The sequence below is a fragment of the Cydia pomonella genome, chromosome 1, assembly GCF_033807575.1.
Source record: "Cydia pomonella isolate Wapato2018A chromosome 1, ilCydPomo1, whole genome shotgun sequence".
Classification (NCBI taxonomy): Eukaryota; Metazoa; Arthropoda; class Insecta; order Lepidoptera; family Tortricidae; genus Cydia; species Cydia pomonella.
The window spans coordinates 17768141-17785835 of NC_084703.1; the positions used below are offsets into that span (position 1 = coordinate 17768141).

The window sequence follows — 17695 nt, forward strand, 5'->3', positions numbered from 1 at the left end:
CTCTACTGATTTCAATTTACCTACCTATTGTTTTATTACAGTGAAGGTAGTTTTGCATTCCTTGTACGAACGCATATTTATGAGTTTTTCTTACATGATCCAAACCAATTATACCTAAATAAGTATGTATGCATAAAAATAAAAAAACCTTCATGAATATTTTACACAAAAATTATTCTCAACTTGATTGGTTGAGCCATTAATGAGTTTTATACAAATAACTTCTTATTAAAAGGACGTAAGTGCCTTAAAGATATGCCCTTTTACTGTTATGGCTTTCTATATCGCATGAAGGCATGGAATCCTCCATTACGAGTGCCCGTTACCCACTTAGAACCGGGTTTTAATTTCGTATCTTCGTCCTGTGATTGGAAACTTTACAGCTACTTAAACCATTATTTCTCTATTTTAGAGCGAACAAGGAGCCGTTAATCCAGTAATAGTCCCAAGTACCGGCACGGAGAAGGAGAAGAAGTCAAAACACCTGATTAGCAGCAGGTAATAAGATATTTAGGTATTGTTATATTACAGCCATACATGTTTTGCTGTTAGCATTACATTTTTATCGAAGAGTTGTTTAAGGCCTGACTAAAAGTAAAAACATGTTTGTTAATTTCACTGCGGTGACAAACAAGCCTACAGGCCGCCTGTTGGTAAATGACTCCGGGTAGACCTCTCTAGACTAGAGTCGTGTGCTTAATTTATTTATTAGACCACACTTTGACTTCTGATCCTTATAGTGGTGCTCATAGGCTTCACGAAGCTCGGATGTTGCCAGGCTTGAAAGTGGCCTAGTATTAGGATTCCTCTGGTATCAATTTTCAGAGACCAACATGATCAGAACAAAAATAAAGAATATCAAGATGGGGACCGTTTTTTACAATATTTAATTTGGATTATATAGATATTAAGGGATGTGCGAGATATCAATTTGTATCACAATCAGTCCAAAAATGTGTCCGGTCTAGTGAATATATATTATACAAATTATAGTTTGCGATCAAAGAATAAAGAAAGAGCAGTGTTTTTTTTTATGTAAGTCATGTTTGTCACAAATTGCAAGCACTTTTAGTAAAAAAATGATATTACGGTAAATTGCGATAAAATTGTACGTAGTTACGACATTAAGCGTTTTCTATTTAAGTTACATGCATCAAAGTGTGTAAACATATGTTACATATGCTATAAACCTATGTTTGTGAATTAAATACATTACAATCGAGCAGGGTCTTCTGTCACAGGTATTTTATACTTACTAGAAGACTCCAACCTTTACAATTGAACCCTGTTTTATTAACAAATAAAACATTTTTCATTTTCAATCTGCATGGTTAATTTTCGTGACACAACGGTATCCATTATCTTAATCCACACTACAAATCCTTAACTAATAATTACTACGCTTAATGACGTATATTTTTGCAATTCACCTATTATTGTTATGCGGCTTTCGGAATCAATTTATGTATTTTGACCTCAAATGATAGGCTAATGTAAATTTAAATTAGTTATATTTTAGAACGCTGAATATTATTTATGATTATTTATGAACGAAATACTTATTCTTCCTTAGTGCCATAATTATAACCATTACTATAAGAGGCAAAACACAATTTGTGAATAGGCTATAATTTTGGCGACTGGTCTGGCCTAGTGGGTAGTGACCCTGCCTGTGAAGCCGATGGTTCTGGGTTCAAATCTCGGTAAGGGCATTTATTTGTGTGATGAGCACGGATATTTGTTCTTGAGTCATGGGTGTTTTCTATGTACTTAAGTATTTATATGTAATATATATCGTTGTCTAAGAAGTAAGAACCCACAACACAAGACTTCTTGAGCTTACGGTGGGTCTTAGTCAATTTTTGTGATAATGTCCAAAATAAATAATCATTATTTATAATTTGAGTACCTACCTATTTCAACTTCCTCTCTTTGTAGACACAAATTGACGTATTGGCTGTAGATACTTACCTAGAATTTGATGGATTTTTTTGGGTTTTATCTTAAGGGCCATGTTCATTTTTTCCCCAACTGGAAACTCCAAGAAAATGTTAATAAGCATTGCAATTTATACTAAAATATGTCTAAAACGAACGCAAATCTAAATCTAATAAAAGCCCATGTATTTACAATTTTTGAATTATAATTTTTGGGAGCGATGGTTTGTTAGTTTTGACCAAATACTAAATCGTTTTCGAGAAGTATCAAGGCCAGGACTGAATTAAAGTGGCTTAACTCTTCTATCAGTTCATTCTTCAGCTCAGGCGGTTGGCACTCCAAAATCGAGGGATGACACATAAGAGGCTGGAGGGTGATGACATTTACAAGGCAAGAATATTATAAGTAGATTATAAGTTAACGTACAGTAGCTTACTCAGCCTGCGCCTTCTGCTCCCGTAGAACTGCCCCAGCTCCGTGCTTTGTAAATGGCATATTCGTATGGTTATAGAGATGTAGACGTGAATATATGGCATCTCGTTAAGCCGCTGACTATAAAAGCCTTTGCAATAAAAGTTTCAGTAGAGTAGTATCGTACTTCAATACAAATAATTGAAAAAAACACGATGCACGTTTACGTACGATTCGCCCAACTGGCTGGAGTCGGGCCACTCCGTAGCGCATTTTCAATGTGCCTATACCTAATACATGATGTAGGCAGAAGCGATAGAGCCGACCGGCTTGCCGCCGTGCAAATGTGAAATGCGCGCCGACTCCGCCCGTTCGGTGGCAATCCTACGACTTATTTACTAAGCGACTTAGTTGGATCCAACGAAGTACTTAAAATGCAATGTTATGTAACAAATAATAAAATTAGACATTTAACACAGGAACAAAGGAGGCAGCAAAAGCGAGAGCGCGAGCGGCCGCCGTAAGGACAAGCAGGCGGAATGACGCCGTGCCAAGTCGAAAGACTGAAGGGGGAAGAAGAAACGCAAGTCACGCGACTTGCGTCAATGGCTTTACAAATGGTGCTGTCTTTGTTAATGTGATAGCCCGAAGGGCAGAGTGAGAACTTATATTTAGATAGTTTTACATTTGTAACAGCCAACGAAAACACTTGTATGTTTGTGACCGTGGTGAAACTCAAAATAAACTTTGACCGCGCATCTCTGATGCCAAGCCATGCAGGAGCCGTAACAACGATGAATAAGGGACCAGCCTTTGGAAATCTGGTAACCGTGCCATACTCAGTATACTCACGTCGTCGCTTGACCCCTTCGTTCATATTCTGGACAGACTGTACTAGAACCGGGTTGGAGCTACCGTATGTGTAGTATGTATGGCGGCTATACAAGTATACACACTACTGATATATTCTCATGAGACCTACAACTAGTTACCAAGTACTTTGCTGAATACCTTCTTGTACTCATTCTTTAGGTTTGTTTACTTCTGTGTAATAGATACTTAACTAAACTAAACGGCCGATTTAACCGTTTTATAATAAATTTATCTAAAAGTACCAATACATAACCATATACAAATCACTTTCCTATCACTTTCCATTCTGAAAGGATTTTTTTAATGTTTCTTAATTCTAAGATAGAAATTTATATTCTGCCTGCCCCCGATGCATATATGTTCTCGTCTAGTCAGAGCATTTCCTGAGGTTATCATTTATACAAAAAAAATGTTCTAGATAAATAAAAACAATAGTGCTTGGGACTGACACTAAAGATAGATAGCAAGCAAAAAAGTCTTCTTTTAAAATATGGCTAAGCGAAAAATCGATTTATATAATTTTTATTTTGGTAGGAATATAGATATCAGATGTAGAAAGGGCTAAGTTAATACATAAAGTCAATACAATAACGTCATATAGTGACATGAACATTGTATAGTCTTCTTCTTTCTCTTTGCCTTATTCCGGTTATTTGAGTCGGCTTTCCTCGTTCGCATGCGCTAGGACCGTCCTCCTGAGTTGTCTTTGGGGTATGTTGGGCTCGATCCAAGTCGCGGGTCACTGTAGACCAACATGTGGCTTTAGGCCTTTCTTGTCTGCTCGCTCGAACTACGAGATCTTCGGGGCGCCTCATCACGTGGCCGTACCATCGAAGCCTACTTTCTGTGACTTTGCTTGTGAGGGGTGCAACTTTGTAACTATACCTCTAATGTATTCATTGCTTTTTCAAGTTTTGTTACTCCTGCCGCCCGCCTCAGCATATTCATCTCTGACATGTGTCTGACATCTGTCTTGTGAAAAATACATAGTAACATTATACATTATGAATAAAATAAAAAGAAAAGCGGCCATGTGCGAGTCGGACTAGCCCATGAAGGGTTCCGTACCATTTATGACGTATTAAAAAAAACTACTTAGTAGATCTCGTTCACACCAATTTTCGGTGGAAGTTTGCATGGTAATGTATATCATATATTTTTTTAGGTTTATCATTCTCTTATTTTAGAAGTTACAGGGGGGGGGGACACATTTTACCACTTTGGAAGTGTCTCTCGCGCAAACAATTCAGTTTAGAATAAAATTATATTAGAAACCTCAATATCATTTTTGAAGACCTATCCATAGATACCCCACACGTATGGGTTTGATAAAAAAAAAATTTTATTTTATGACGTATTAAAAAAACCACTTACTAGATCTCGTTCAAACCAATTTTCGGTGGAAGTTTTCATGGTAATGTATATCATATATTTTTTTAGGTTTATTATTCTCTTATTTTAGAAGTTACAGGGGGGGGAGGACACACATTTTACCATTTTGGAAGTGTCTCTCGCGCAAACTATTCAGTTTAGAATAAAATTATATTAGAAACCTCAATATTATTTTTGAAGACCTATCCATAGATACCCCACACGTATGGGTTTGATATTTTTTTTTTTTAATTTTATGACGTATTAAAAAACTACTTACTAGATCTCGTTCAAACCAATTTTCGGTGGAAGTTTGCATGGTAACATCATATATTTTTTTAGGTTTATCATTCTCTTATTTTAGAAGTTACGGGGAGGGGGGGACACATTTTACCACTTTGGAAGTGTCTCTCGCGCAAACTATTCAGTTTAGAAAAAAAATACATTAGAAACCTCAATATCATTTTTGAAGACCTATCCATAGACACGTATGGGTTTGATGAAAAATTTTTTTTTGAGTTTTAGTTCTAAGTATGGGGAACCCCGAAAATTTATTGTTTTTTTTTCTATTTTTGTGTGAAAATCTTAATGCGGTTCATAGAATACATTTATTTACCAAGATTGAACAGTATAGTTCTTATAGTTTCGGAAAAAAGTGGCTTTGACGTACAGACAGACGCACAGGACGAATCTATAAGGGTTCCATTTTTTACCATTTGGCTACGGAACCCTAAAAACAATCAATACCTGGAGGGCTAAGATGGTCGGCTTTTTATCATTTGTCACCATGCCTGTCACGTTCTAACAAGTAAATAAGTGCGAAAGTCACTGGCATAGTGTCAGACGATAAAAATAGAACCATGCTGCCACCGCTGGATGAAGATTACATTATAAAAATCTTAACATAAACAATTACTACAATATAACAGAAATGTATAATCTATATGGGTAAATATATATTAAATTTGAAGATGTAAACGATCCACAAAGTCAGAGTAGATACTGATAAGTTTTAGACATGTAAAAGGTCCCCACGGAGAGAAAAAAAAAACAATAATATATAATAAGGTTTGGAGGTGCAAAGGCTCTCCAAGTGTCAAAGAAATAAAATGAAATGTTTTATTGTCTACATGTAAGAGAGAGTAGGGAAAGCAACACGGCTTTGCCAATGTACTGTCTTCGAGCCCATACATGCAAAAGTGCAGTAGTAAAGGATTTGGTCAAAGTTTTATACATCCATTTTTTCAACAAAAAAAGTTTTATGCGATTTAATTATACGATTAAATTAAACTAGATTCAACGTTAAGGATGACTCACGCTAGACCGGCCCGTCCCCGGGCCGAGGCGTTCAACACGTCATTTTCTATGACGGCTGATCGCCGGTGATAACGTGGTGCTTTCCATAGAAAACAAAGCTCCGGAAGCTCCGGCCCGGCCCGGTCTAATAGCTTGAGCCATCCTTTATTTATATTTGTCCCATTACGAAGTCATTTGATTTACATACTTATGCTAAATAATTTAAATATTTGTATTTCACTAGATGAATACTGCGTCGGGGGTTATCTGTGTTAGTCGTTTAATTAGATTAAGGAAAATGTATCGTGCCTGTTGATTCATAATGTGGAAATATATATTTGTGTAATTATATATCTAAATATAACCGTGGGATCATCAAACTTTCCCCGTCTTGTGAAAAATACTATAAAGCACTAACAAAGGAATACATGGTAACCTATATCGCAAAATGTCACATAAACTAAATAATTAATTTGTTATAAGGGAGTCTCAATAAGAGTGCATGATTTGAATTTTGTGTATTTTTCGTGTATGTACCACATGACTGAAACTGACAGCTATCACCTATGATTGTTTCGATTAATAATAACCGGCCAAGAGCATGTCGGCCCATGCTCAGTGAAGGGTTCCGTAGTTGCCCTTCCGTCACAATAAGCTAAACGAGAGGTATTAACAGAGTACAGTAGATGGTTAACCAAGGGATGAACTCGTGCCATTCATCCGAGTTAAACACCCTACTGTCATATTGAATGCGAGGAAACCAAATAGGTAAGACAAGGCAAATTTGCATAATCAGTAATTAAAGTAACAGACGTATGGCCATGTTTTTTCCTTAGGACTTACTTGCAATCGGAGACTTTGCATGTCTGGAGATATATTAACCCATAACAAAAAACATTTAGATTTCAATATTAATGAAAATAATTATATATTTTAGCAAACTGCGGTAATTTTAAAATGATTTGTCTATTAAAATATAAAAATAAGCTGAATGCCTCTCACTTTTAATTTATTACTTTGTCGTTCTAAAACTACCCATTAGTCAACGGAATTCTCATAATACAGCCAATAAAACTGTTTTAGAGAATTTAAATGGATATTAAATAACAATTGGACGAGTAAAATAAGAAAATTTTATCTTATGTCAAATGACTTCAAAATCCCATTTAATGTCGTAATAACGTTTAACTGTGGCTGTATGTCTTTTTACTATGACCGGGAGACTAATTGTGATTTTTTTTATACCACGACGGTGGCTAGCAAGCATACGGCCCGCCTGATGGTAAGCAGTCACCGTAGCCTATGGACGCCTGCAACTCCAGAGGTTTTACATGCGCGTTGCCGACCCTTTAAAAATCTGTACACTCCTTTTTTGAAGAACCTCATACTGTAGACCCTCGGGAAAACCTCGGCAGGTAGCTCATTCCACAACCGGAGCGTGCGCGGGAGGAAGCTCCTCTTAAACCGCACAGTGCGTGACCATTTAGGTTCTAGGGTGTGAGGATGAACACCCTGCCGACGGCGGGCGGTGCGGTGATAGAAAGTAGCCGTGGGCATCATGTCAAACAATTCTTCAGAGCATAGCCCATTGTACAAGCGGTAGAACACACATAAGGAGGCAAAGTCTCTCCTTAGACTTAAAGGTTCAATACCGCTTGTGAGTTTGGGATCGTCGACGATTCGTACAGCACGTCTTTGAACTGAGTCGAAGGGCCCAAGCTGGCATCCAGGTGCTCCTGCCCAAAGGTGACAGCAATACTCCATATGGGATCTGATTTGTGATACCTGAAAACTGGTTTAACTAATCATTCTCTATAATTTTCATTTAATGTTTTTCTTAAGCATTATTTCCAAGTTTGTTTTTATAATTTTTGAACCAATGGTTTAAAAGTTAGAGAGGGAGGGACACGATTTAAATTCTTTCGGAGCAATTATTGCCGAAAATATAAATTTAATTTAAAAAATGTTGAAGACCCCTATTCATTTTGAAACCTATCCAATGATACCCCACACTCAGAGGCGACGCTAGACGTGGGCGATGTGGGCAAACCCTAGGGCCTCGCGGTCCGAGGGGCCTCGCGTCTGAAATACGTATAACTTGGACGCAACGTAAAAATTTATCCGTTACTTCTTGCGCCACCAGAGGGTGGGAGGGCGGTAAATGTAACTTGCCCACACCAAATTTTGGTCTTGTCCCGCCACTGCCCACACTATAGGGACCGTGCGCGTTGGAGGGTCTGCCATCTTGTGGCCTGAATCGGAACCATAAACATGCACATTTACACGTCACGTGTTTTCTTGTGCATAGTAGGTTCTGCCATCTTGCGGGCTACATCGGAACAATAAACATCACATTTACGCCTCGCGCCAAAAATCTGACGGCTCCTGTGCTCCTGTCCTACAGTTCATGCACGCTCCCTATAGGGTTGAAGCGAAAAATTACATTCCCACTTTACACTGAAGAGAGCCCTGAAAAAATATATTTTAGATTTTATTTTACGAATTTGTTCGATTGATCATAACGCAAAGCCTTGGACAGACAGACGGACATGGCTAAACTATAAGGGTTCCTAGTTGACTACGGAACTCTCACTAACTATATAATACAAAAGAATAAGCGTTATCATAGTAAAAATGCCCATTTAAAAAAAACGAACTATCGCAACAACAATTTCCAGACCAAATTATCTCACGAAATTCAATGTCACCTGGCCACCAAGACGGCTATTGCGATGCGAACGCCGTGCGATTTCTTTCTTTGGGGTCTTGTAAAATATTTATTTGAATAAACCAGAAACAATTCCTGAGCTCAAAGCAGAGATCCAACGTCTTTGTCAAAAAGTCATGAAAAGAGAGAATGGCTTGTCATCAGAGCCGTGGAGGCCATTTGCCAGATATTTTATTCCATGAATATTCGGAACATGTCTTCTTTACAATGCAATATAAATATCACAAGTTACTCAAAAAATACATCTTATTGCACTTAAATAAGTGCACTCCTCTTGAGACACCCTTTATATTATTTTATTAAAATCTGTAGAGTATGTAACTTGTTCCTACTATATGTATGCAATCTGATTCCTTAGACATTCCTGACAAATTGTGTCTCACCGACTCGTTTGTTTAAGGCTTCATTTCCACCAGAGATGTGCGAGGATGCGTAGTGAGGGATGTACTCGTATTTGTTAACAACCTATAGAATCATTTCATTTACCTCGCTTGGCGCAGCCCTTTCGGCAATTTTCTAATAGTTCTTAATAAACACATCCCACGCTCCGCATCCTCGCACATCTTTGATGGAATGGCAGCCTAATTAGTGAAAATTACGTATTTAATAGGGTAAAAGCACCAATGCCCAGCCATGCGCCAGTGGTTAGCCTTTCTTGCTTATTTCTGGCTGTAATTATTTTTTGTAATTTTCATGTCAACAGTAGTTAACATTTTAGACTGATAAATTATTCATTGAAAAATAGCTTAATTTTTAAAATAATTATCTAGCATGCATCACAATACTACTTCAAAAAAGTGCTGTCTTTTTTTGACAACACGTTAGCAGCCACATTGTAATTACTTGTTAAGCAAACGTGGCTTGCTTCATATACCTCCTAAGTATACTGAGGCAAGTGCAAAATCAGGATTTTGCAGGAGAGCGGTTCAAAGGTAAAACAGAACGTAACTTCCTTATTTGTTAAAGTAATTCCATACAATTTTAGAATTGTTCCGGCGAAATCTCTTAGATTATGTCTGCATTCATAGAATTCTAAAGTTTATCGCAGTTTATGATATAAGAGTATATATACTCCAGTATACGCGTATTTTAGCCGAACCAACATGCACTTGCTCCAGTATACGTCAAATATTGTTAATTTTAACAATAAAATTTGTTTCAAAGTAGAATTGTAAATTATTTAATAATGAATACATTTTTATCAGATAATTGTAATATCAATTGTTTTTTTACCACGTTGAACCAGTGAGTTGTATCAGTATGCCACACTTTTATAACACCCTTGTATCACACTTTATTTCCAAAATGAATACGAATTTCAGCATGAAACTTCAGTGGAAGGTAAATATTGGTATTGCAATAATAAATATGTTTAAAACGAAAAATCATAAAATTGTCACTTGCCTCCTTGACCAGGAATATATGATCATTATCAAGAGGGCGTTATTTTTAGTGTAGGTAAGACATATTTACACGTAATAGTAAAAGTTTTAAAGTATACGTTATACAAAAAGCTAGAATATAAGAAATCATTATTAGTACTTAAGTAATTGAAATAAAATTGCGTGTCTTACTGAATTTATTCGTTTGGTAATTTATAGATCAAAATTTTCTAGAAAGTCATTTGTAGTTATAGTGTAGGCAGAAGGAATAATTTTGTAATAAAAATGTATATTGATGAACAATCTATTTAATACAATTTAAGATACTTACCTATTTCAATGTTATAGGTACCAAAGCTAGCAAAATGTTTGCTTACGACAATACCTTCGATTAGAAAAATGCTTTTTACTAATTAAATCATATTTTCACCAGATATCTTCATAAAAAACAGTAACCGAAACAGATTTTTATCTATATGGGTGCAAAGTAATTTGATACAATTTATAAATCGTTTCTTAACCTTGGCTTAATTTTTAGGGTTTCGTAGCCACCTAGAAACCCTTATAGTTTCGTTAATAATGATCGCGTAGCACCTTTGCAATTTCGCATACGAACTTTTATGCAGGGAGGGTACCTTTTCTCTGCAGCTGTCTGTACATGATACTATAGCCTGACCAGGAATATATGATCATACGCCATGTTACGGAATTTCATTGGAACTAATTTCTTACACTGGCAATAATTTTAATGATAGGTTGTCACCATTGCCAGTGTCATTGTGGCGGTTTACTTGAATAATACTTAAGTGTTGAATATTAAATAATAAATGTCAAAAATGCCCAAAACTATACATAATCAAGATCGAAACATTGTAAATGATGTAAATAATAAACTGCTGGAAAATAACCTTTCGGGAAATTATACTGTTTCGCTACGAAATATTTCCAAATGAACATCAGAGCTGACAGGTAAACAAATCAAAATGTCATTATAGTCTGGTTATTACGACTTGGTTGTTGTTATACAATTGCGGGCAGCCGGACTGAGTAGGAGGGACGCGGAGCACGAGTCACAGGACAAGAGCGCATGGCAACGTCTCACGAAGGCCCTATGGACCAATGGGGTATCATAGGACGCCATAGGACGACAACATGTTATACAAGCGAGGAAATACTTATAGTAACAAAAATTAGTTTGAAAAATATTTACTGGGCTTTGGATACGATCAATCTTATTAATTGATTATGAACCTATGTAAGGTTACGGATTATGCCTACCAACTAACATCATGGTAGCCTTTTTGGGAGCCAATCTTGGATGTAGTAACATACAATAATATGAGCTGAGCTGATGGTGTGGTTAGTAATGGCCACACCATATGGCATGTTACGACTAAATTAAATATAGGTAACTATCTGCAGTAATTATAGTCATTAATACAATTTAATTAATTAATTTAATTAATTAATTAATTAATTAATTAATTAAATTCAATTAATCATTAATTTCTAGATAAATCAGGGGCTAGATTACGCGGATTACGAGAGAACGTTCCTCCTAAGATTTTAGGCTGCCAAAGAAAAGCAAAAATAAAAAAGAAAATCCACTTAGACTATTTTGACCTGTGTGTGATACGTAAGAAAATACAGTAATTTTACACGGAAAAAACAAGTAGGTACCGACGATTAAAAAAATGACAAATATTTGGATTCTGATTTTGATTACGGCGAATAAAAGTATGTAAGTCAAAATAACGAGTTGCCAATCCACATTGTTCAGACTATGCTGAACTGTTGCCATGTAAATAAGAAAAATAGCGCCCTCTTGACAATGATCATACATTCCTGGTCAGGCTTTAATAGCCCCCGTTTGACCTATTTTGATAGAATGGTAACTACGAAACCAAAACCCTACTACACTATGGCCGACTTTTTTTAAACTACGACTTAAAAATGACATATATTTAATGACATTGACCGAAGCGTTAGCGAAGGTCTCCGTTTTGACTCGGACAATCTGCGTTCGTATGTCCGTATTTTCTCCTCTACGGGTTGCAATTCTCAACCGATTCACATGAAATTTTGTAAGCTGGTTCAGTAGTTTCATAGATATTTTCTGTCGTTTCGTTTTTTGGAAATCTTCAAAATTGTGGAAATTGGCATAAAGGACTTAAGTTCCATTATGGTCTATGGCACTTAAGGTAATGACTCAAAGAAGTACACACCTAAGTGTTTTTTTTAGTTTTTAACAAAATTTTAAGCTTATCAACCTTAACGCGAGGTCTACGACTAATAGTAGATACAACCTACTTTCCTCGCGGTGGTGAGATGAAGAATTTTGTGATACATTCGAGAGCAGTGTTAGCCGAACGTTAAATAGAATCATAAATATTAAAAGTTAACCATTACAAATTCAACCGTAAACTGTAACCGTCCGTTACGGTTTACGGTTCAATTTGTAATGGTTAAATTTCAATATTTTCAATTCTAATGAATGTTCGGCCAACACTGCTCGACAGTAAAATCAGTTTGCCTCTCGTGCCTTGAAACTCTCGCAACGATCAAGTTTTTTATAATTTTAGACTATTTTGCTCGGTCACAACATATATTATAAGCACGAAAAGAAACAACAACTTTACTAATTTATAGGTACCTACATGTTAGGAAACACCCAGTTTTTTTTTTGTTAATAAAAATGACGGAAATTATATTTTGGATAATTAAACTTATATTGATTAGGTACAGCCATAGGTATAAGAAGTAACAGCTAGTCTGATTATCTATGTATTATCTTTCTGACGTAAGTAGAAGTTGAATAATATTTGAACGTCATTGTTGGAAATATGTTATATAAGTAAATTCATGTGCTAGATTATTCGAGTACGATATTGTTAATTAGTTTGAGCTATTTTTTAAGCATGACATTAATTTATTTTATACGTACATAAATGCTAATTGTATTATGACTTGTAAGGTATACTTATAGTTATTAATCAAAAACTGTAAAATTCAATTAAATTAGATTTTTTCGAAGAATATATTCCCAGCAAGCTAGAAATCGTTTTAATACTTTTATTTGGTCCTAAATGTGTGTAATCCGAGTTTGCTCCATCCTAGGAGGAGTGCTTACATTTTACCTGTTTTTCAGTTTTTGCTTGTAGATCGAAACAGTCACGTCTGAAAATATTGATACGAAAAAAGTAAACGACTTTATTGCCCATATATTAAAGTAGTATATATATATTTTTGGCAAATTTTTCGTACCGATATTTTCAGACGTGACTGTACGTCAATACGTACCTTATTATGAATTCGTAGTCAAAATTATAAAAAATGGCCGCCATTTTGAATTGCTTTATTTTTGGTAAAATCTAGTGTGTGCACGGTACCAGTGTCTGATCCACCAAACCTTGCTGGTAGTGCCATTGTAATTGATGGTGGGTTCCTTCTACTTCGAGTGGTTTGGCAATCCAAGGAGAAATGTATCTCCAAAGGCCCCAAAATGTATGACCACTTCCAGGGATGGAACAAAATTGGATTACATGCGTTTAGGGCCAAATGAAAGTTACTAGTAGCTCTGTGAGCTGTAGACCTCGCGAGCATAGCTTATGACTCCTCTACACGATGGCCCCGCGTAGGCAAGTCCATTTATGCGTTAGAGCAGCGGTTCCTAACTTGGCCCCCGTAGTGGTAAATCTGGTATTTTACGAAGGTAATAGCTCAATTAAATAACAGAAATTAGACCTGTAAGAAAGAATATTGATATTTATTGGGAGTAAGGGTAAAATCGGGTTCCCTAGTTAGTCATAGGGGTGACAGAACTGACAAGGTTAGGAACCACTGCGTTAGAGGGAGCAAGTGATATTGCTATCTCATTTCACCGCATAGCTGCGTCCCTTAGATTGGCCTACGCTGGGCCATCGTGTAGAGTATCCCTTAAAACTGAATAAATGTATGGCTCCGCTGTTTAGAAGAATTTATAAAAACTAAATTGACAAAAAACATAATTATCGAATAGGATGGTCCAACTTTGTATGTAGAAAAAAGTTGAAAGGATTTTATCTTCACATGGCTCCCTTTATAGAACAGTAATCTATGTGCCAAATTTGAACTCATTTGCGAATAATCAAATCAAATGATGTGTGGTGGTCGCTATGATTTTGTGATTTGCAATATCCTCATACAAATAATACCAATATTATATTATCCCATACATTTTATTCATGAGAAAATAAGTAAGGTCTGGCGGTTCTGAGATCTTGCTCTAATGTTTCTCACTCTAACTTTCAAACAAAAGTTTAAAAAAAAAATGAAAATATATCGGGAGATTAGCCGCAGAATAGAGTAATAAAATACTTTGAACATGATTGGTTGAGCCATTATTGAGTTTTCTTTGAAAAAAACCCTGAATAACAGGTCGTAAGTGCAGCGTAAACGCACTTTTGCGCAACATGCAGTTCTCTAGACCATCGATAGAACTTAAGTCCCATACATTAAAAGTAAATACCTTCTTTTATTATAAACAATATTGTTAACTACGTAGGTATTATCACAATTTGGCTATCACTGATGATTATATACCCTTTTTTTATCAAAAATTAATCTTTACGCTTTTTATTATGTAAATATTGTTAATTTAACACTCTTCAATAAAAAACAATTTCGTTCGTAAATCTCACTTTTTAAAGGGGGGGGGGGGGGGGGAGTTCTGTAGTTACCCTTCCGTCACAATAAGCTAAACTGGAGCTATTAGCAATACCTGTGTTGTACAACATGTATGCAAATAAAGAACTTTGAACTAGATTGTTAACCAAGGGATGAAATGGTACCTTTCACACGAGTTAAACAAATAGGCTGCATAATCAATACCTAATTAAATTAATAGACGTATGCCCATGATTTTTTCCTTTGGACTTGCAATCGGAGACTGCATGTCTAAAGATAAATATCCCATAGCGAAAAACATTTAGGTTGCTATATAGCGATAGCTTCGGACCGATTATCTCCGAATATATTCACTTTATCAAAAAATGTTTGTTGAAGACCCCTATTACTTGAAAGACCTTTCCAACAATACCCCACACTGTAGGGTTGAAAAAAAAAATCACCCCCACTTTACGTGTACTTTAGTGTAAAAATTTTATTTTATTTAATTGTACGACTTTGTCGGCTTTATTGATTTATCCATGCACAAATTGCAGCGTTCTAGCATTGACGACCACGGAGCAAAGCTTCGGACAGACAGACGGACATGACGAAATTATAAGGGTTCCTAGTTTACTACGGAACCCTAAAAAGGTGAATATTTTCTTAGTTATAACCCATAGATTGAGGCCTAATCTTTTTTAATTAATGTCACAAAAAAATTACAAGAATGTGATAATGTATGTAATAACATAAATTATGTTTGGCGAGATAAAAACCTCTTTGAACTTTTAAAATGGGTTAAGCCAACTAAAAAAGTATGAAAAAAAAATATAAAGATTTATCCGTTTCCATACATATTGTTAGCAATTAGTTACATTCTTACACACAAGTGCTATAATGTGAAAAGGATAATTATTATTATGAGCCTAAAAGCGTTTCAATAAGTTCCACGTTACGAGCAAGTGAGTAGAAATAGCACATTACGATACAAGTGCGAAAAATAGTACAGTCAAGGTATTAAATATCGATATGGACAAATTGCCGAAAATATGTATACACGACCTTATTGCCTATACTTTAAGGCAGTGTATACATATTTTTAGCACTTTGGCAGTGTATATATTTAAAACCTTGACTGTACGATACAAGTGCGGAAATTCGCAACGAATGGCGATAAATTAAATTAATACGATTGTTTTAAATCGATATGATTGTATGTTACCTATTCGCACATGTATCGTACACGTTTTACAGTACATCTGGCCCTATAAGTTTTCGACATAGTTACGTAATGTGCTAATTATCGCACTAGTGCGGTAAAGTAGCACCATATGTACCTACTGTACATGATATTATTACCTACCGTTGATTGCCTCAGCATTGCCAATCATGCCAAGCTGAGTGAGGTAGGTGTGCAATAAAGAGTAGTACACAGTAGGTATAATCACATGTCTAATTATTGTCATCTCTCTCCCAAGATAGGCAATGTTGAGCAAGCTTACGGTACCTACTTATATAATACAATGTTAAATGTGTAGACGTTCATTGTTAATTGCAGATGCTAATTCGTGGTTACTTGTGTTAAAAAAAATATTATCCAGATAAAAAATAATAGTTTTGTGTTTTATTAACCTTCTTCTGATAAATATGAGTCGTAAAGTGTCATAAGAAACACAAAAAAGCTCTTGCCTAATGCGAAGTATAACAGAACTCCTCTTGTACGAGTATTTTGGAGCGAGAACAAATGGAATAGTTATGTTCGATACAAGTGCGAAAAGTAGGAAATTTGCAACAAGTGGTGATAAATTAAAACACGACCGCAGGGAGGGTTTTAAATCGAGACGAGTTGCGAATTACCTCTTCGCACGTATATCGGCGACGACGTTTACAGTAGGTACTTACATGGTATTTTAAATTTTCGACAGACACGGAAAGTACTGTAAATATTTTTTCACTACACCAACGGGTAAAGGCCGTTTGATTGGTCAAAAACTAATGAGAAAGATGCAATTTATCCACACGTGGGACAAAGTAATCAGATGCAAATTTTGAGTTGTATTCAGGGATCGGAAACCGGTATTTTTTGTATGGGAACGAAAACGGTATTTTTTCGTTCTTTGTCAATTATTTCATTCCTAATTGGGCAATCTAATAATACGAAGTCGTTATCTAAAAACACAACTGAGTCCTACATTTTGAGTATAAAATAAACCGAAATATATGGTTATTTCGATGTTTTTGCAAAAAACCGGTTCCGATCCCTGGTTGTATTCTTATGTTGGTGGTGTTGGTGTAAGTGTTGGTGTCCAGGCTTCTCAGTAACAGTACAAAATTAAAAATCTATAAAACCGTCATTCGGCCTATTCATATGTACGGCTGTGAGACCTGGACACTAACTCAAAAAGAGGAAAGTCAGCTCCTGATAGCGGAAAGAAAAGTGCTCAGGGAGATCCTGGGACGTGTCCGAAGTAACGATGGCTCCCGGAGGATCCGGAAAAATGCCGAGATCGAGGAGTTGGTGGCTGAGCCCAATATCATCGGCGTAACTAAATCCCATATTTATAAATATATCGTACCTGCAATGTACCTTTATAGTCGCCGTGGCAACCGATGAAATACGGCGTTTCGTGAACCACAAGATTTCCCTTGGCAAGATTAGTCCTTAGGATCCATGGATGAATTTAAGAAGTGGAGCCATAAGTATCTACATCATTCAAGCTACTTTGCCAAGTTTAGAATGCTGAATTTATTTCTAATACGTATTATATTATTAAACATTTTAAATATTTAAACTAACTTTTTTTAATGTTCGCTCACGCTTGAACCGCTGAACCGATTTAGTTGACTTTTGGTATAGAGATAGTTTGGTCCCGGGGAAATACATATGATAGTGACCAATGTGAAAGCAATAAACGTTATTATTGTCATAGTTTATATCCCAAAATCCCTCAAAAAAGGGGGGTGGAAGTTTGTATGGAGAATTAATAACCGCTGAAACGATTTAGAAGAAATTTGGTATGGTTTGCATCTTTGATTCAGTTGAAAATAA

The 17695-nt window shown here is 35.9% G+C and overlaps 1 protein-coding gene across 2 annotated transcripts in view; it reads left to right on the plus strand.

Annotated features, from left to right (window-relative positions):
• The window catches only part of LOC133517165 (uncharacterized), a 130455-nt gene extending 120623 nt beyond the window's left edge, over positions 1–9832 (plus strand). The window contains exons 22-23 of one of the 2 annotated variants that reach the window (XM_061850352.1): positions 413–498; positions 2829–9832. In XM_061850352.1, coding sequence (XP_061706336.1) covers positions 413–498; positions 2829–2892 — 150 coding nt within the window. In that variant the 3' untranslated portion in view covers positions 2893–9832. The other variant, XM_061850360.1, reaches the window with a different exon arrangement.
• Positions 9833–17695: the final 7863 nt, after the last annotated feature.